The 19,682-nt window shown below is 43.6% G+C and overlaps 2 protein-coding genes and 1 long non-coding RNA gene across 4 annotated transcripts; 1 reads left to right on the plus strand and 2 right to left on the minus strand.

Moving 5' to 3' along the window:
- Positions 1-1,622: 1,622 nt before the first annotated feature.
- LOC106608034 (uncharacterized) lies at positions 1,623-4,141 on the minus strand. The gene is made up of 2 exons (XR_001329361.2): positions 3,808-4,141; positions 1,623-2,290 (listed from the first exon to the last, which is right to left on the minus strand). It is a non-coding gene; the product is annotated as an uncharacterized lncRNA (long non-coding RNA).
- Positions 4,142-5,127: 986 nt separating this feature from the next.
- On the plus strand, positions 5,128-19,682 carry parp1 (poly (ADP-ribose) polymerase 1). 2 transcript variants are annotated; one of them, XM_014205691.2, is made up of 21 exons: positions 5,128-5,391; positions 6,889-7,051; positions 7,193-7,308; positions 7,544-7,758; positions 9,996-10,089; positions 10,240-10,356; positions 10,514-10,690; positions 11,220-11,376; positions 11,664-11,804; positions 11,951-12,190; positions 12,335-12,536; positions 12,744-12,939; positions 13,124-13,252; positions 13,366-13,572; positions 14,031-14,159; positions 14,257-14,355; positions 14,707-14,859; positions 16,006-16,133; positions 16,230-16,291; positions 16,412-16,526; positions 18,694-19,682. In XM_014205691.2, the coding sequence occupies exons 1-21, from the start codon at positions 5,269-5,271 to the stop codon at positions 18,773-18,775; spliced, it is 3,045 nt and encodes a 1,014-aa protein (XP_014061166.1). In that variant the 5' UTR covers positions 5,128-5,268; the 3' UTR covers positions 18,776-19,682. The 2 variants fall into 2 exon arrangements, with proteins under 2 accessions (XP_014061166.1, XP_014061167.1); XM_014205692.2 differs by lacking the exon at positions 5,128-5,391 and adding an exon at positions 5,700-5,718.
- Positions 7,765-9,418, minus strand: adorb1a (adenosine receptor B1a). Its single transcript, XM_045720934.1, has 2 exons — positions 9,227-9,418; positions 7,765-9,089 (listed from the first exon to the last, which is right to left on the minus strand). The coding sequence occupies exon 2, from the start codon at positions 9,083-9,085 to the stop codon at positions 7,994-7,996; it is 1,092 nt and encodes a 363-aa protein (XP_045576890.1). The 5' UTR covers positions 9,086-9,089; positions 9,227-9,418; the 3' UTR covers positions 7,765-7,993.

Here is a 19,682-nt window from a genome sequence, read left to right on the forward strand (position 1 = left end):
TAACTGTCTGTTAATGGAGCCAAAGGTCTAACGTTAACTTACACAGCGACTCAACTTTCGTAAAAGTTGTTCAGGAAACCTAAACCCGATGATAAACCTTAAAACTTACTTCAAATATGATGCTTTCGCCAATCGTGAAAATAGCTCGTGGAGCTGTGGAAATATTCTCTCTTCTTCTTCTGTATGTTCTTCTCATTCTTCTGTATCTCACAACCAATTTTAATATTCTTTCTTCCTCGTCTTCAATTTGAAAAATGCGGCACCGAACATCAAAATAAATGCTTCTTTCAACAAGATGTGAAATGAGAGGTCAATCAGCATCAAACCACCAGTAGAAAATTATATTTTGGGGTGGCACATAGAAGCACAAGCATTTCACTACACCCGCAATAACATCTGCTAATTACGTGTATGTGACCAATAAGATCTGCTAATTACGTGTATGTGACCAATAACATCTGCTAATTACGTGTATGTGACCAATAACATCTGCTAATTACGTGTATGTGACCAATAACATCTGCTAATTACGTGTATGTGACCAATAACATCTGCTAATTACGTGTATGTGACCAATAACATCTGCTAATTACGTGTATGTGACCAATAAAATTTGATTTGATTAGACAACAGCAGAGAGAAACAAGATCACATCCTTGGGTTTGATGTGATGCTATGCAGGGAGAGGTCTTTCACAAGCTCATGTGTGTTTTTTTGGTCTCTCCTGTGTATTATATTCTCAATCTCTATCTCAAGCTTTTAACCATGAAAAAAAAAAAATACATTATTGACATGTGCTGCTAGGGCCACAGATATAAAACTGATATGTTGTTTATGGCTGGGGCATTTCAGACATGATCAATAACACTGTCCCTTCCTCTCTCCCTCCCCCAACTCCCATCCCTCCCTCTGCCTCTGAGCGGGGTGATAGCCATGGTGACATGTGCAGTGTTCCTCAAGCTGAGTTCTCTGTTGAAGCTAGCTGTGTTGCTATTGGTGGTAGCTGTCTACTCTTACTTTATACAGGTGGCATTCCACGTCCTATATGTCAACGAGCAAGAGCAGGACCTCCTCCTACACAAGTACGCATACACACAAATATAACACACATACAAATATCACATGGAAAGTATAACAAATAACACATAACATATAAATATCACGCAGCAGGTAGCCTAGAGGTTAAGCGCGTTGGGCCAAAGCGTGTTGGGTCAGTAACCAAAGGATCACTGGTTTGAATCCCTGAGCCAGCAAGGTGGACAAATCTGCCATTCTGCCCTTGAGCAAGGCAGTTAACCCTGCTGATGACGTGGACGTCGGATGGGTTAAATGTGGAAGACACGTTTCAGTTGAATACGTTCAGTCGTGGAACTGACTAGGTATCCCCCTTCACTCTAAATCAATATTGTGTGTGATTTGGCTAAGAGTTGTCCATTACCAATTGAACACGTGCTTGATTTTATCACTCAAATTCTAATGTTTCTGTCTTTCTGTCTCTTCCTTTGTGTGTCACACACACACAGGCCTCCCTACCTCAGGAGGAAGGGCATCTCCATTCTCCTCATGACCATGTTTGTTGTTGCTGTGTTCTACAACAGAAGACAAGTACCCTCGACACACAACAGTCCTTACCTTTTATTTCAGTAGAGCTCCCAAGGCATGTTATTGTGTTAAGCAGTTATGTAGCTGCAACTGATGTGTCTGTAACTAATTCAAATGTATTGAGTCACCATCATCCCTCAGTAAAGTAAAGTCTATTTGTGATTGGCTGTTCCTTGTCATCCAGTGGGAGCCGACGGCGAGGCTGGACTTCCTATGGCGTCTGCAGGCTCAGCAGGAAGGGGAGGACATGAGGGAGCTGTGGGAGCACAACGGGTGTCTGCTGCACAACATCCTGCCATTACACGTCGCAAGACACTTCCTAGAGAGGTGCAGGAACGACGAAGTATAGAAAACACCTTGACAGCATATAGGCTGAATATCCTGATTCCAAACCAATCCCTTGCACGTGTCCATTAGCCTGGTCCCAGATCTGTTTGTTTTGCCTTGTCAACTCCTATCGTCATTCTTTGGCAAGACAGCACAAACACATCTGGGACCAGGGTACCCATCCTCGGGTGTCTGTTGACTTCACATCACAGATCAGATAGGTTAAAGGAAATGCCAACAAATAATCAAGTTCATATTAACTTCTCAATGTGTGTACACTTTCCGTTCTTCAGGAGCTGTACTCCCAGTCCTATGAGGAGGTGGGGGTGATGTTTGCCTCGGTCGCAGGGTTCACCGACTCCTATGAGAAGTAGGAGAACAAACACAAGGGGGTTGACTGCCTCCAACTGCTCAATGAGATCATCGCTGACTTTGAGGTGAGAGGAGACAAGGAGGGGGTACGGCCCAGGCAGAGTTTTGCAATATTTTGGAACACCAGATTTTTTCTCTCACTTTCCATCCCAACAAATGAAAGTGGAACTGACAGCGTTTTAACAACTTTGCAGATATGAAACAAACAGACAATCATAATATCAGTAAAAAATATAAAAATCCCAGTTTACGCTACAAAAACTTTAAAAAATGATATATTTTTAACCCTTCGAAACAGCCCCTGTGAGAGCTTTTCTTTGACATCTGATGGGATAAATGACTGATTTACAGTTCATGAGGGTTGTCTAGTCACACATATGAAGTTGTGGAAAGATCTGACCTTTTTAACCCTTCGAAACAGCCCCTATGACACCATTTTAAGGCACTTTTGGTTGACACAGGAAGCTGAAAGTGAACACATATCCTCCTTGGGTTAGGCTCTTATAGAATATTGAGTTTTAAGTCTTTACGTCAAGAACTGACTTATTTACAGAGGATTGAATGAGTTTGTGTTATTTCAGAAAATCACAGAAATCTCGCAGAGCTCCGAAACCCGCCTTAACGGATTCATCTGAACACGCTACAACTGGATCTGTAACTTTTTGGGGGAAAAAAAATAAATAATTTTTGAACATCACCAAATGTACATTGTACGATTTATCTTAAATGACGATAGATAAATGTCTGGTTCTTTTTTTCCTGACACCGTAGGCTCATGTACTTTGACGTGAAGCGGTCAAATTAGCGCTCTATTTTCATTTTTGACCTTTAATCCCATAAAAATGGCCTTAACTCAAAAAGCGTTGAGGCCTCGACTCCATCTTGTTCGGGGCCAACTGCCCATTATGCCAAACCAATGCTCACCAAGTTTCGTCTTCGAAGTCTTTTCCGTTTAGGAGAAAAGGCCACGTCGTGATTGGTGATGTTTGTTACATTTGCAATATGATATGATCCATTCGCCCTCCATTCGCCCTCTGCTGTTATTTTCCGGGACAGGTGAAAAATGACCAAAATTTGAAATTTATTAAACGGAAACCGAACGTCTGAGAGACTTCGTTCGATGACTTCCCGGAAGATCCGGCCCCGGTGCACCGCCCGCCGATTTTACAAACATTCGCGGACGTCTAGTAAGGGACCATACATTTGCAATATGGACTTCCTCATCAGTCATACAGCAAGTGCCGAAATGTGCACTTCATGTATGCAAGGGCAATGATCACAAGTCAGTAATAACGTGGCTTATAGACTAGCGTACCTATTTATGTAGCTATTTATTTAGCAAGCTAAAAACACAGAGCCTAAAGTTAACTAGCTAGCTATCTCATTTAGAAGGCTAAAATCACATTGCTATCTTTTCAAAAATAGTGTGAATAGGTGTGGTCAACGAGGTATATCTCACAGCTTATACTAACCAAAATATCTTTACTACAGACTTGTCCTTTGTACCTCAGCAAGTTGCAGCAGAAACATTGTGGCCAGTTTCCCCATTCTGCAGATCCTGATTCCTTCTGGCTGATTTAGGGCGGGGAGAAGGGTGCGGTATTCAGCATTGTAGTTCATTTCTGGGCACAGAAAGGTTCCGTTTCTGCCCCATTTCAGCACAGTCAGCAATGTCCTGAAGAGCCCAGATCAATTTAATTTTCATGAAAAGGGAAACACTTTCCTTTGGAGCTACTCAATGACCAACAAGCAACAGCCTGCTATATAATAGCTCTTATGTTATTTGTTCCTGTTCATAGTGAATATTCTAGTCTGTGTTTTATATTGTTTTTATGATTTACACTTCAATGTTTGTTGTGTGTGTTGATATAATGTAATAATATGTTTCTGATAGTTTATCAACTGTTGATTTATGCCAATAAATATTTTGCTAAGAAATATTTCACTGCCTAATTTAGGATATTCACAGACATTCCAATTATTACCAGATTTCTTTCTTATACAATCTTTACTTGATCAGTATTTTGGTGGCTGCCTCTGATGATCCAGATGAGATATTGGTGAGGTGCGCCATCTAGTGGCAAATTATGTTTCTATTGTCTGCCATCACCATTCAGTACAAGCAAACAAGAGTCCTTATTCAAACAATAGCAAAGCTTGCCCCACCTCTGTTATGGTAAAAATCTGAGCGCTGGGCCTAGATAAATGTAACCACTCTCAAATTCATAGACAGAGCTGTGGCTGTAATGACTGACCATTCATTATATACAAATTGTAGTTTTAACCATGTTTTGAGGCCAGAAAGTGTTAACAAACATTGGAGTAAAACAAGCTTATATTTTGGGTTCTGGTGGGGTACTGCTGCGTTCGTAACCAAGTGGGAAGTGGGAATTTACCACATATGATTGGGAAAAATCCACTTGAACGGCCCTCCACATGGTAATTACTAGTCGGAAACTATCATCCTGAACTCCCATTTCTCCCACATGCTGACCTCTGACATCACGTCACCTTCTAAGGAAGTGACCTCGATTACAGCCTTTCCAGGAGTTAAATGCAACAACAAAACATTATTTATAAAAAGCAATCTGTTCATGTTTTTTGAACACTTTTGATCTGAACAATTCTTCAACCAGTAAGATTTTAGCTAGCTTTCTTCAACAATCAATCGGTATATATATTCTTAATTTATAAGTCCAAAAATAGATCTTTAAATAAAACCTAAAATTACAAATACTATTATTAATAAAATGTTATTCGTTTGAAATAAAAATGTTTTTTTGAGCGTTGGTTATCGTACTCTGTATTTGACTTTCTAAGTCTTTTAGAAAATCTTCCTCGATTGCTCTTGTCTGCGTATCTGCGCGGGTACTCTGCACGCGGGCTGCAACTACATTGTAGTGGCTACTGCCAAGCAAGTTATATTTACATTCAATCAATCTCATTTTGCGTCTAAACTCAACAAAAATGGCAGATGCACAAGAGGACAAGCTTTACAAAGCTGAATATGCCAAAAGTGGACGTGCTTCGTGCAAGAAATGCAAGGAAAACATTGCAAAGGATTCGCTGCGGATGGCTATCATGGTGCAGGTAACGTAGCTAGAGCACCTTGTGATTTCCGAGAAAACTGCGTAAGTGTGGACAATCTCAGAATCACTTATACGGTTATGTTGTTTCTGCACTAAACAGTCCATTATTGGTATGTTGTGGATTTCCTTTACGAATACAGCATGTTTGTGTTGTCTTGATAGAACTCATTCGCGTTTAAATGGCTTCCGAAGGCTTAAATGAGAACGGGCTTTGATTCCTTCGCACCAGCAGCGCATATCTTTTTCGATGACGTCTCGGACATGTATAGAGGTGATAGAAGTAAATGGAATGCAGACGGTGGGGAAGAAGAAAGCATAATTGTCTCAGGTTAAACACATATGTTCTAACCAAGTGGATATTCGTACAATCCGTCGTGATTTCTGTATTATAACAGGCCCGCAATGTGGCTACTAATATCTGATTAGGATATAATTGGCAGTTTTCGCAACAACAGAAGTTTTGCCTTTATTTGTTTTGAAGAATTGACTGTTAACGCTAAATGCTAACTCATTTCGCTTCGTATAAACTGGTAACATAACTATCATACAGAACTCGGTTGTGCTAGTCAAATTCGTTTTTATCTGTATTGCAGTTGATTGGGGACGATGCCATGAACATGTATTGGGGTTAATAACATCTGTACAAGAATTATACTTTTTACCTCAACAGTGTAAAATACACATCAATAACAGCCTAATCGGCTAATTTTGCTGGGGGCATTGAGTAGTTCCGTGTCTGTCCCCAACCGCATCTTTCCCAACGCGTTTCCATGGCAAATTACCATTAGGTCGCGTTCCATTGACCTCTTTACCGAATCTATGCTTCAGCTAGCGTTATGCCCTTGATTTCCAATAATTAATTAGTTAAATTCAAGGACCTCCGGTAGCATCTGCCGCGTTCAAAACAATTCGGAACTTGGAAATCTCTGAATTTAGCGCGTTCATAACAACTGGTAAAAAAACGTGCTCCTACTGTAGAAAATCGCTTTGAATTGTCATCCAATGTCCAACTCGGAATGCCAAGCTGGGAACTCAGGGCATCTTTCTAGAACTCTGCCTTTCCGACCACAAGATCACCGACGTCATGATTTGACCAAGTTTTTTTCCGAGTTCAGTAGTTTTGAATGCACCATACGTCAGCTTGACCCATTTCCAAATTAGCTCAGGGTAAACTTCAGCAACAGCGCTGAGTGCAGTCATTTGTCATAATGACCGTTTAGGTACCTGTAGTCAATACAATTTCTGAGAGTTGTGTGAATTGTACCAAGAATTTCACATGAACCAATGCTTACACTTCACAAGTAAAATAAGTGACATAGCTTGCTAGATAAGATGGCAAGTGTGCCTGCTCGTGACCAGTTTTTTAAAGTTGTTTTTGTCACCCTGGGTCATATGAGCCTACAACCTGGACTATATACATGTACAATGTAGTTGTGATTCCACCAGATGTGTGATTACCTTACCCACCATGACCCTCCCATTATTTTATTTTCCCCAGTCGCCCATGTTTGATGGTAAGGTGCCCCACTGGCACCACTTCTCCTGCTTCTGGCTGCGGGCGTCTGCCCAGTCTCCTGCAGACATCGCTGGATTCTCTGACCTGCGATGGGAGGACCAGGAGAAGGTCAAGAAGGCCATCGAGACTGGGGGAGCTGCAGGAGGTCAGTCTTTAACCTTTAGCTTTTCTCCCAGCGTGGAGTCATCTGTGTACCCCTTTGATGTCATCGAAATGGTACCCCAAAAAATGTCATGCTCATTGACTGGAGGTCAGATTTCAAATAACACATTGGCTTCCCTCTCAGGAAAAGGTGATGTGAAGGGTGGGGCCAAAGGAGAGAAGACTCTGAATGACTTTGCAGTGGAGTATGCCAAGTCCAACCGCAGCACATGTAAAGGGTGTGAGCAGAAAATTGAAAAGGTGAGGAGTCATTATTTAGATCTGTTTATTTTTTACATAGAGATGATCTGATATACACATGGCTGTAAAATGAATAGTTACAGTACAGCTATTCCTCAACATCTGTTCAGTGTAAAAAAAAAATAGAATGTTTTAGAATAGATTGTCAATGTCCATAAATACTTGAATAGGTATCCTACATAAACCCAAATATACACTATCATAACAGCCAGAACTCCTGTCCTCTGTGCTCCAGGACCAGATCCGTGTATCTAAGAAGACGGTTGACCCAGAGAAGCCCCAGCTGGGTTTGATAGACCGCTGGTACCATACCGCCTGCTTTGTGGGCCGCAGGGAGGAGCTGGTCTTCAAACCAGAGTACAGCGCCGCCCAGCTCAAAGGCTTTAACACGCTCAGGGTGGAGGACAAGGAGGAGCTGAAGAGAAGGCTGCCCGCCGTCAAATCTAAAGGGTGAGGCTTTCTCTAATGAAGCAAATAAAGTAGTCTGGTGTCCAACAACTTCAACTTTACTGGAATGTACATAGTGGTATATTAACGTTAGTCGGGAGATGTGGCCCTGATATTCTAGCAGTTCTGTTTATTGTAAAAGACAGTTCTCTGGGCATAACGACCACCAGATGGTACATAATCCTCACCAGTTGAACATTAAGGAGTGGTGAGTCAGACGGTACCAACGGGTCTTCGGTCAGGTCCTGTGGGTGGTGGTCCCACCGCCATCGGCCGCCTCCTCCCAGTCCCCTAGAGCTCTACAGCAGAGGAAGATGGCCTTAAAGGTGTTCCGGAAGGTCTTCATCTTGTACGCGTACAGGAAGGGGTTAACGGCAGAGTTGGCGTGTGATAGGATAATGGCGGTGAGGAGGAGCTCCAGAGGCACAGGGCAGCCGGGGCAGAGCAGCAGGAAGCAGTTGATGACGTGCAGCGGTATCCAGCAGGCAGTGAAGAGGAAGAGGACGAGGAACAGCGACGTGGCCGTCTTTATCTCCCTCTTCATGCTGGCCGCCTGGGCTGCCTGCCCCTCCGCACCCCCCACGCCGCCCCCGCGTTCTGCTGCGATGCGCCGTACCTGCCGCTTGACTGTCACGAAGATCTTGGCGTAGATGAGGAACATGACCACCAGGGGCGCCAGCACGCAGGCAAAGAAGTTGAAGTAGACCATATAGGTCATGTCCACCACGAACACAAAGAAGCAGTAGCCCGAGTCGGGCGGCGTTTTGTGCCAGCCCATGAGGGGCACCAGGCCAATGAGGAAAGCCAGCACCCAGGTCACCAGGATAACTAGGATAGCGTTGCGTGGCGTCATAAGCGTGTGGTAGCGGAAGGGCAGGAAGATGGCCACGTAGCGCTCCACAGCTACAGCTAGCAGGCTGAAGATGGAGCTCTGGGTTAGCATGATGAGCACACTTAGCATCAGCAGACACAGGTAGAGGTTGTGGCGGGGCACGCCAACGCCAGTGAGGATGGCGCAAGGGATGGCCAGTGCACCCACGCAGATGTCGGCTACGGCCAGCGACACTAGGAAGTAGTTGGTGACAGTACGTAGCTTCCTGTTGAGGCCAACGGCGGCACACACCAGCAGGTTACCCACGGTGGAGAGGGTTGCTATGATGAGTTCAGCCACCATGTACACAACGTTGGGGGACACCACCAGGTCAGGGGGAGGAGGGGTGGAAGAGAGGAAGGAGGAGGTCCAGAGGGGTTGACGGTATGGGGGGAAGGTTGAGTTGTCGAAGAGAAGGGAGGTTGAGAGATTCAGTGATGCTGTGATGATCTCTGTCATTTTCCTGAAATTGAGAGAAAGGGAAGTCAGACTTGCTTACTGTAACATTGTGAAAATTGTCTTAAAGTGGTTCTGATTTAAATGATTCCTTATTGATTTACTACATAAAAATGCAGTTTTGGTAAAGAAAAGGCTACTTACCAAACGGTAGCTAGTCAGAATAAGGATGCTTAAAACGAAGAAGGTCCGTCTTGTTCTGTGCCTGACTCTCCCTCTCTCTAATGAAGAGCAGTGTTCGTCAGGAGGACTTGTGAGAAAGGGAATGCATTAGTATTGATCTGCTGCCATCTCTACAAAGTACCACCTCTCTCCCAGCTACTGCTGTGACCACACACAGGCTGAGTGTGTGCACAAGGCAGAGATGGGTCGTTTTTATAGATTTTATCACAGGTGGTTGTTTTTTGGTGTTCGTTTCCTGTCCTGTGAGTCAGGTGGTGACCACTATGGGACAATGTGTTTAAGGGGCAGGACAGGCCTCTGGGAAGCTGATTCATTTCCCTCCTGAAGGGGAGAGGGTGACCAGAGGGAGGGGAGAGGGTGACATCCTAATCACCCACAGAGTCACAGGGACGTGTCGTAACTTGAATCATCTCCAGAGACAGGGTGATGTGCATCTCCACCGGGTGTCAGGACACTAATGAATCTCCCTGATTAATGAAGGTGTCAGGCTTGTTTGACTAACCTTGGATAAGGCTCTGCTCCCAACAGACCTCATTTACAAAGTTAATGGGGAAGTCTGTGCCTGTCAAGTTCCTTCAGGAAGTTTTCAACGGCCAAACTTTCTATTGAAGGATGAATTACAGGATGGTGTGATTTGAAATGTTGCTTGTAAATGTTTGACTTGGTAGATAAATTGGTTCCTGCATAGAGAATGTAAACAAATTATGAATTTTCCATGTTCTTCCCTCAGAAAGAGAAAGACTGATGAGGTAGATGGAGAAGGGGCATCGAAGAAGAAGAAGGATGAGGAGGAGGAGAAGAAGAAAGTGGAGTTGCAGATGAAGGTTCACTCCCCAAAATTTTGGAAATGCCTTAACATTAATATTTCTTTACTTGATCAAATTAGTAACATAATGTCATTTTCTATGTGTGTATGCAACTATATGGCCATATGTTTTCCAACCACCTCTGTCTGTGTGGTTGTGTGTGTACAGGAGCAGAGCCAGCTGATCTGGGGAATCAAGGACAAGCTCAGGCAGTTCTGTTCCACCAACGACATGAAGGAGCTGCTCATCGCCAACGGACAAGAAGTGCCCTCTGGAGAGTCCAATGTAAGGAGGCTCACTATGTATCTGTCTCAGTAGCTGTCTTTCTCTCTATCAGTCCATTTCTCCTGTCTGTCTCGTTTAACTGTGTAAACGTGTGTGGTTTGTGTGTCTGAGTGATGGGTCAAACAGCCAGTCAAATAGTGTGTTGTTTGATTGACAGGTGGTGGACAGCCTAGGAGACTGTATGGCCTTTGGCGCGCTGAAGCCCTGCGAGGAGTGCCAGGGCCAGCTGGTGTTCAAGAGCGACGCCTACTACTGCACTGGAGACCTCTCCGCCTGGACCAAGTGTGTGTTCAAGACCCAGCTGCCCAACCGCAAGGACTGGGTCATCCCCAAGGTAGCCCCCTTCTTTGGGTTCAGAGTGTCTGTAGAGTTTGAAGTTCATATACGCTGCTGCTATTCGCTGTTTATGATCTATGCATAGTCACTTTACCTGTACCTACATGTACATATTACCTCGATTAACCTGTACCCCGCACATTGACTCAGTACCGGTACCCCCTGTATATAGCCTCGGTATTGTTTATTTAGTAAATATTTTATTAACTGCATTGTTGGTTAGGGCTTGTAAGTAAGCATTTCACGGTAAGGTCTACCTACACCTGTTGTATTTCGTGCATGTAACAAATCAAATTTTATTTGATATATCTGGTTTGTGTTCATTAGGGAAAACTAAGCAAAAAGTTTTGCAACCGAAAACGAAAAAGCCATTTCTTATTGGACAAGTTCAGATAGTACCTACTTGTTTTGGACCATTTTCTTCTGTGTCGTGCCTAATGAATTCGACAAAGATCTCAGATATAACTCACTATGCTCTTGTGAATGTCAAACGCTAACATCTCCTCCTCTAATCTCTTCCCCTGCAGGAGTTCCATGAGCTTCCCTTCCTCAAGAAGTTCAAGTTTAAGAGACAGGACCGGGTGTTCCCCAAGGTGGCCCCCGCCCCTCCCCCAGCCTCCTCTGCAGCCGTCCCCTGTGCCTCCAGTGCTCCCAGTATACCCCTCCCAGAGGGAGCCCCTGCAGGTAAGCAGAAACCAGTAGGAGAATGTGGTGTAGTGGGCCAACTTGTTGGAATGACTTGAGTCATTATATCTTCTCATTGTGCTGAAGAATCTGGCCGAAATGGAGATGCCTCTTTTAGAGTAAAAGAACAATGATTTCACTCTATATTTGTGCTTCTCTATTCTACAGTGAATATATTCTCTTGTTCCTAAGTGCGATGCTAGAACATGACCAGCCCCATTCATAGTATTGGAATGGTCATTCTAATTCTGTCTATATCGGTTCCTCTCCCCTCTCCTCCCCTGTAGATAAGCCTCTGACAGGGATGAAGTTGCTGACTGTGGGCAAGCTGAGACAGAACAAGGACGAGCTGAAGGCTGCCGTGGAGGAGCTGGGCGGGAAGATCACCGGCACAGCCAATAAGGCTACTCTCTGCCTCAGCACCAAGAGTTAGTAGCCAATCAATCAGAGGGGGCTGTTGGATTCAACTTTTGCTCACCCTTACAGTAACAAATGACACACATTTTCAGAAGGATAGGTTGGATTTCTTTGTTTTCCCTAGTTTGACATCTTTGGTGTGCTCTCTTTCTCACAGAGGAGGTAGAGAAGATGAGTAAGAAGATGGAGGAGGCAGAGGAGGTGGGTGTGCGCGTGGTCTCGGAGGACTTCCTCACTGACATCAAGTCCTCGGGCAAGGCCCTGCAGGAGCTGGTCTCCCTGCACGCCATCTCCCCCTGGGGGGCCGAGGTCAAACTAGAGACCCAGGCTCAGTCAGCGGCCTCCAGGTCTGGTGCCATGGCTGGCAAGAGCACCAAGAGGGTGAAGGAGGAGGAAGGTACGGCATCGGAAGTAACATTGAGTAACTTAATTGACTGTTATCGTGGAGTATTTCGTTTTTACAGGTTGCTATGGTAGAGCGTATGGCAGTTGGGTCAATTCCACTTTTACAGTTGTAACAATCTAATTTCTGCTTTTTCAGGTGTAAGCAAGGCCAGTAAGAAGATGAAGCTGACTGTGAAAGGAGGGGCAGCAGTGGACCCAGACTCGGGTCTTGAGAACAGTGCTCATGTCCTGGATCAGAACGGCAAGATCTTCAGTGCTACGCTAGGTCTGGTGGACATCGTCAGGGGAACCAACTCCTACTACAAACTGCAGCTGCTGGAGGACGATGTGCATAAACGGTTAGTCTATCCTCCGGGTAAAAGGGTCCTGAAAGGGGGCCACTTCCTCTCTCTTTATCCTCCCCATTCACCACTCCTCTCTCCCCCATGCTACTCTCTTTGCTTTCCCTGTATTTCTCTTCCTCCTTCTCCCTTACCTCTTTCTTGTCCCCATTCCAGCTCATCTCACCATTCTCTTTCCTCTCCCTCTCTGTCTTCTGTGTGCAGGTACTGGGTGTTCCGCTCCTGGGGCAGAGTGGGCACCACCATCGGGGGAAAAAAGCTGGATAAGTTCAATGATAAGAACTCTGCCATGGACAACTTCCTGGGTGTGTATGAAGAGAAGACAGGCAACGCCTGGGGCTCTTCCCACTTCACCAAGTATCCCAACAGGTTCTACCCTCTGGAGATCGACTATGGTCAGGTACAACTAGAACACACAGACACACACACAGGACCGTTTGTGTTCATATTTAAGAAACCTGTTGTGCATTTGACTTGACAGGCCTACTTTTAATTGAGAAATGTATACTGTGGCCTTCACCGGTTAACCCTGATTGGCCCATCCTATCTCTGTCCCATATCTGATTGGTTGTTTTCCCCACCAGGATGAGGAGGCGGTGAAGAGGCTGACAGCCAGTGCTGGCACAAACTCTCTGCTGGCCAAGCCTGTCCAGGAACTCATCAGGACCATCTTTGATGTGGAGAGCATGAAGAAGGCCATGGTGGAGTTTGAGGTTGGTACTGAGTTGGTGGACAGTGTGTGTGTTGGTTTTTCTCAATGTGTATTTTTGTCCAAATGTGACCCCCATTCCCCCCTCTTATTTCTCTTCATTGTCTTTCCTGTCAGATTGACCTCCAGAAGATGCCGCTGGGGAAGCTGAGTAAGAGGCAGATCCAGAGTGCCTACGCCCTCCTCAGTGAGGTGCAGCAGGCTGTATCGGACAGTTCCTCAGAGTCCCACATTCTGGACCTGTCCAACCGCTTCTACACCCTCATACCTCACGACTTTGGCATGAAGAAACCACCGCTGCTCAGAAACCTTGACTACATTCAGGTGAGGACACCTGTGTTCTCTCTCACGCTCATCCTCTCAATCAAATGTATTTATTAGCAGTTGTCACAAAGTGCTTTTACAGAAACTGAGCCTAAAGCCCTAGAGAGCGAGCATGGCAGATGTAGAAGCACGGTGCCTAGGAAAAACTCCCTAGAAAGGAAGGCTCTGAGGGGTGGCCAGTCATCTTGTGACTGTGTCGGGTGGAGATTTTAAGAGTACCTGGTTATTAAGGCCAGATTTGTCTGGTCTTAATGGCTCTCTCCCCAACCTAGAGAACTGGAATGGAGAATTTAGTAATATATTTGTCAGACCTCCAGCTCTAAGCGTACACAGTCAGTCAATTATCCTGAGGTACTTGAACCAAAGGAGTCTAGATGAGTTTATTTCTAAACTCTTCAGTAAGTGATGGTAGATGTTTTTAACCCTTTGTGTCCCACTACCGTCCCACTACGGTCCAGGCTAAGGTCCAGATGTTGGACAACCTGCTGGATATTGAAGTGGCCTACAGTCTGCTGAAAGGAGGGGCTGAGGATAACAAGAAGGACCCTATCGACATCAACTATGAGAAACTCAAAACCAAGATTGAGGTACGGTAGGGCCTGGTGGTTTTTCAATGCTTTTGTGGATATAGTGCTCTAAAAGTTATAAACTATGAATGTGTTCTGTTTGTCATCCACCTTGCAGGTTGTTGACAAGACCACAAAGGAGGCAGAGATCATTCTGCAGTATGTCAAGAACACACACGCTGCTACACACAACACCTACACACTGGAAGTTGAGGAGGTAAGATTTTCCTGAGAAGCTCACACACGCATCACAACTGCTTCTACCAGACTCTTACTATGACTGCTAAATACCTTATAATTTAAACACTTGCCCCTAATATCCCCTTCCCCAAAACACATGAATATTGGACTATAAGTTGTGCCTTCCTGTATTATACCTGTGATAAAATGTCTATTCTATTCTACTGAGCGATTTACTCTGTTCCTATTTTTAAATGTTATTATTTCATACTGTTGCATTGTTGAGAAGGAACCTTCAAGTAAGCTTTTCTATGGATGGTGTATACCATGTGTATCCCTTACATACGACTAATAAAACTTCTGTGGCGTCTCGCTTCCGCCCTCTCAGATCTTCAAGATCGTAAGGGAGGGAGAGTACCAGAAGTACCGCCCATTCCAGGATCTGCCCAATCGACAGCTTCTGTGGCACGGTTCTCGTGCCACCAACTACGCTGGTATCCTTTCTCAGGGTCTGCGTATCGCCCCTCCTGAAGCCCCCGTGGTGAGTGTCCACCTCACACTACAGCGCCAGCTAATGCTTGGGATGCATAGCGGAAGTTCCTCTTTAAAAAAAAAATATATATATATATATATATACTGCTCAAAAAAATAAAGGGAACACTAAAATAACACATCCTAGATGTGAATGAAAGAAATAATGTTATTAAATACTTTTTTCTTTACATAGTTGAATGTGCTGACAACAAAATCACACAAAAATAATCAATGGAAATCCAATTTATCAACCCATGGAGGTGTGGCGAATTTGCCAATCTTGGTGTTCTCTGGCAAATGCCAAACGTCCTGCACGGTGTTGGGCTGTAAGCACAACCCCCACCTGTGGACGTCGGGCCCTCATACCACCCTCATGGAGTCTGTTTCTGACCGTTTGAGCAGACACATGCACATTTGTGGCCTGCTGGAGGTCATTTTGCAGGGCTCTGGCAGTGCTTCTCCTGCTCCTCCTTGCACAAAGGCGGGGGTAGCGGTCCTGCTGCTGGGTTGTTGCCCCCCTACGGCCTCCTCCACGTCTCCTGATGTACTGGCCTGTCTCCTGGTAGCGCCTCCATGCTCTGGACACTACGCTGACAGACACAGCAAACCTTCTTGCCACAGCTCGCATTGATGTGCCATCCTGGACGAGCTGCACTACCTGAGCCACTTGTGTGGGTTGTAGACTCCGTCTCATGCTACCACTAGAGTGAAAGCACCGCCAGCATTCAAAAGTGACCAAAACATCAGCCAGGAAGCATAGGAACTGAGAAGTGGTCTGTGGTCCCCACCTGCAGAACCACTCCTTTATTGGGGGTGTCTTGCTAATTGCCTATAATTTCCACCTGTTGTCTATTCCATTTGCACAACAGCATGTGAAATGTATTGTCAATCAGTGTTGCTTCCTAAGTGGACCGTTTGATTTCACAGAAGTGTGATTGACTTGGAGTTACATTGTGTTGTTTAAGTGTTCCCTTTATTGTTTTGAGCAGTGTATATATAGCTGATCAACGTGGGATTATTTTTAGTACCTGGTGACATGGTCTTGTATGCAGTCCATATTTATCATTATATGGCAACAGCTCCGGTTCAAATTCAGCTTTACTACGTTGTGACATTTGAAAAATGCTCATGATGTTGTCTTGATACATTCCAGACGGGTTACATGTTTGGCAAAGGTGTGTACTTTGCCGACATGGTGTCCAAGTCGGCCAACTACTGCCACACCTCCCAGTCCGACCCAACTGGCCTACTTCTACTGGGAGAGGTCGCCCTCGGAAACATGTGAGTGACGGCTCAGGTTCATAGAATCCTTTTAATATTCCATATTCTCTGCAATGCCAAGTATCGTTGTTGATATTTGTTTATTTTTTTGTACAGGCATGAACTGAAGAAGGCCTCGCACATCACAAAACTACCCAAGGGTAAACACAGCGTGAAAGGTAAGGCGATTTTAGATCATTTTTAAATAGTTGAAAAGGCTGTATACAATCATGCAATATTTAGACACATTTATATTACTGTAACTAAACTCATTATTGTCTTCCTTCTCTCCCTGTTAGGGTTGGGTCGAAATGCCCCAGATCCTAGTGCCACTGTCACTTTAGACGGGGTGCAAGTGCCTCTGGGAAAAGGAACCAACACCAACATCGACGACACGAGTCTGCTGTACAACGAGTATCCTTTGCTCCCTCTGAGGGCCTCTGCCTGTTTTCTGAGTCTTATACTTTTGCCCATTTTCATCGAAGTGGGTTTGTCCACTGCCTTGTCAATAGAATTTAAAACCATCTCTACATTTACATTTTAGTCATTTAGCAGACGCTCTTATCCAGAGCGACTTACAAAAATCTACTAGAGGTCGACCAATTAATCGGAATGGCCGATTTAATTGGGGCCGATTTCAAGTTTTCATAACAATCGGTATTTTGGGACAACGATTTGCCGATCTTAAAAAAAAAAACAAAAAAACATAAAATATATAAAAAATAAATAAAAATTACTTATTTAAAAAAATACAAATGTACTTTTTTTTTTTTTTTTTTTTTACACCTTTATTTAACTAGGCAAGTCAGTCAAGAACACATTCTTATTTTCAATGACGGCCTAAGAACGGTGTGTTAACTGCCTTGTTCAGGGGCAGAACGACATTTTTACCTTGTCAGCTCGGGGATTCAATCTTGCAACCTTCCGGTTAACTAGTCCAACGCTCTAACCACCTGCTTTACATTGCACTCCACGAGGAGCCTGCCTGTTACGCGAATGCAGTAAGAAGCCAAGCTAAGTTGCTAGCTAGCATTAAACTTATCTTATAAAAAACAATCAATCAATCATAATCACTAGTTAACTACACATGGTTGATGATATTACTAGTTTATCTAGCCTGTCCTGCGTTGCATATAATTGATGCGACGAGCATTCGCAAAAAAGGACTGTCAATGCACCAACGTGTACCTAACCATAAACATCAATGTCTTTCTTAAAATCAATACACAAGTATATATTTTTAATCCTGCATATTTAGCTAAAAGAAATCCAGGTTAGCAGGCAATATTAACCAGGTGAAATTGTGTCACTTCTCTTCAGGGTATATGCAACAGTTTGGGCTCGTTGCGAACTAATTTGCCAGAATTTTACATAATTAGGACATAACATTGAAGGTTGTGCAATGTCACAGGAATATTTAGACTTATGTTAGATAAAATACGGAATGGTTCCGTATTTCACTGAAAGAAAAAAAACGTTTTGTTTTCGAGATGATAGTTTCCGGATTTGGCCATTTTAATGACCTAAGGCTCGTATTTCTGTGCGTTTGTTATATTATAATTAAGTCTATGATTTGATAGAGCAGTCTGACTGAGCGGTGGTAGGCACCAGCAGGCTCATAAGCATTCATTCAAACAGCACTTTCGTGCGTTTTGCCAGTAGCGCTTCGCAGTGCTTCAAGCATTGCGCTGTTTATGAATTCAAGCCTATCAACTCCCAAGATTAGGCTGGTGTAACCGATGTGAAATGGCTAGCTAGTTAGCGTGTGTGCGCTAATAGCGTTTCAAACGTCACTCGCTCTGAGACTTGGAGTAGTTGTTCCCCTTGCTCTGCATGGGTAACGCTGCTTCGAGGGTGGCTGTTGTTGATGTGTTCCTGGTTCGAGCCCAGGTAGGAGCGAGGAGAGGGACGGAAGCTTTACTGTTACACTGGCAATACTAAAGTGTCTATAAGAACATCCATTAGTCAAAGGTATATGAGATACAAATCGTATAGAGAGAAATAGTCCTATAATTTCTATAATAACTACAACCTAAAACTTCTTACCTGGGAATATTGAAGACTCATGTTAAAAGGAACCACCAGCTTTCATATGTTCTCATGTTCTGAGCAAGGACCTTAAACGTTAGCTTTCTTACATGGCACATATTGCACTTTTATTTTCTTCTCCAACACTTTGTTTTTGCATTATTTAAACCAAATTGAACATGTTTCATTATTTGAGGCTAAATTGATTTTATTGATGTATTATATTAAGTTAAAATAAGTGTTCATTCAGTATTGTTGTAATTGTCATTATTACAAATAAATAAAATAAAAAGCGGCCGATTTAATCGGTATCGGCTTTTTTTGTGGTCCTCCAGTAATCGGTATCGGCGTTGAAAAATCAATCGGTCGACCTCTAATGTCTACTACATTGTTATTACACATGTACGAGATTGAGAGATATTTGTCCTGTATCAAGGCGAGTTTACAACCTTTTGTTGTATTTCTGTTTTAGGAATGTAACTTGCATCGAATAATATGCCATGCCCCCACACTGTTCCCTAGTTCCTATTTCGCTTAACATTGCCTCCTCCAGATACATTGTGTATGATGTGGCACAGGTGAACCTGAAGTACCTGCTGAAGATCAAGTTCAACTACCAGATGTCCATGTGGTGAATGGGGTTGTAGTTGACCACCACCAGCTCTCCAGAAGGATCCAGCCGACCACCCACCGCTTCCAGCCCCCACCCCACAACAAGATACATTTTGAACCTTCCCAACCTAATACTGTGTTCTGTTTTCATTTTGTAGTTTAAAATCTTGGCCACTATACACATGGCTTATTGCAATAGCGGATAGCCTTAAATAGGATAGATGTATTTGGCCTTGTTTTACGCACCTTAGTACCGGTTTGACTATACTTGGTTGGTATTGGTTATTAAGACTGTGGATCGTGAGTTCAGCAATCAGAATGGCTGAATTAAGGCACCTGTGAAAAGAGATTGTCATTGCAAGACAAGAAAAGCGATAATATAACCAACACTGGTCTGTTACTTTAAAAAAAAAAAAATTGTATACCCATAGTCCAAGGTAGTATTTGAGGTAAAAGCAATGCTCTTTTTTATTTTATATATTATTCTTAAAACTGCAATTTAGCATCTATGGTCAGTTTCAAGGGTTTCAACAGGCATAATGAGATGTTTCCCAATGAGTCATTTCTCTTCACCCACTCCATTCCAGCCAAAAGGTATTAGTTGGTAAATCTCCACTCCCTGTGAACACATACAAACCATGGATGACACTTTACTAGAACTTACTAGTAATAGAACTGTTAAGATAAATACTTTGTAGACTGTTTGTAAGGAGTCAATATTAAGTTTGACCTGTATAATATGCTTTCTTTTTTTCAGTCTCAATCTCTTTGTCAAGGTTGATCCTGTAAAAAATAGGTGTGTGCTGACAGCGTTTAGTCTACGTATTCTATAAATAAATGTTTGACTTGGAGTGGTAAGAGGCTGTTGGTTTTGTTCTATCCACTGTATTTTCTTCCCACCAATCAGAATAAAGCATTTTGTTGATCTTA

Source organism: Salmo salar, chromosome ssa06 (genome assembly GCF_905237065.1).
Source record: "Salmo salar chromosome ssa06, Ssal_v3.1, whole genome shotgun sequence".
NCBI lineage: Eukaryota > Metazoa > Chordata > Actinopteri > Salmoniformes > Salmonidae > Salmo > Salmo salar.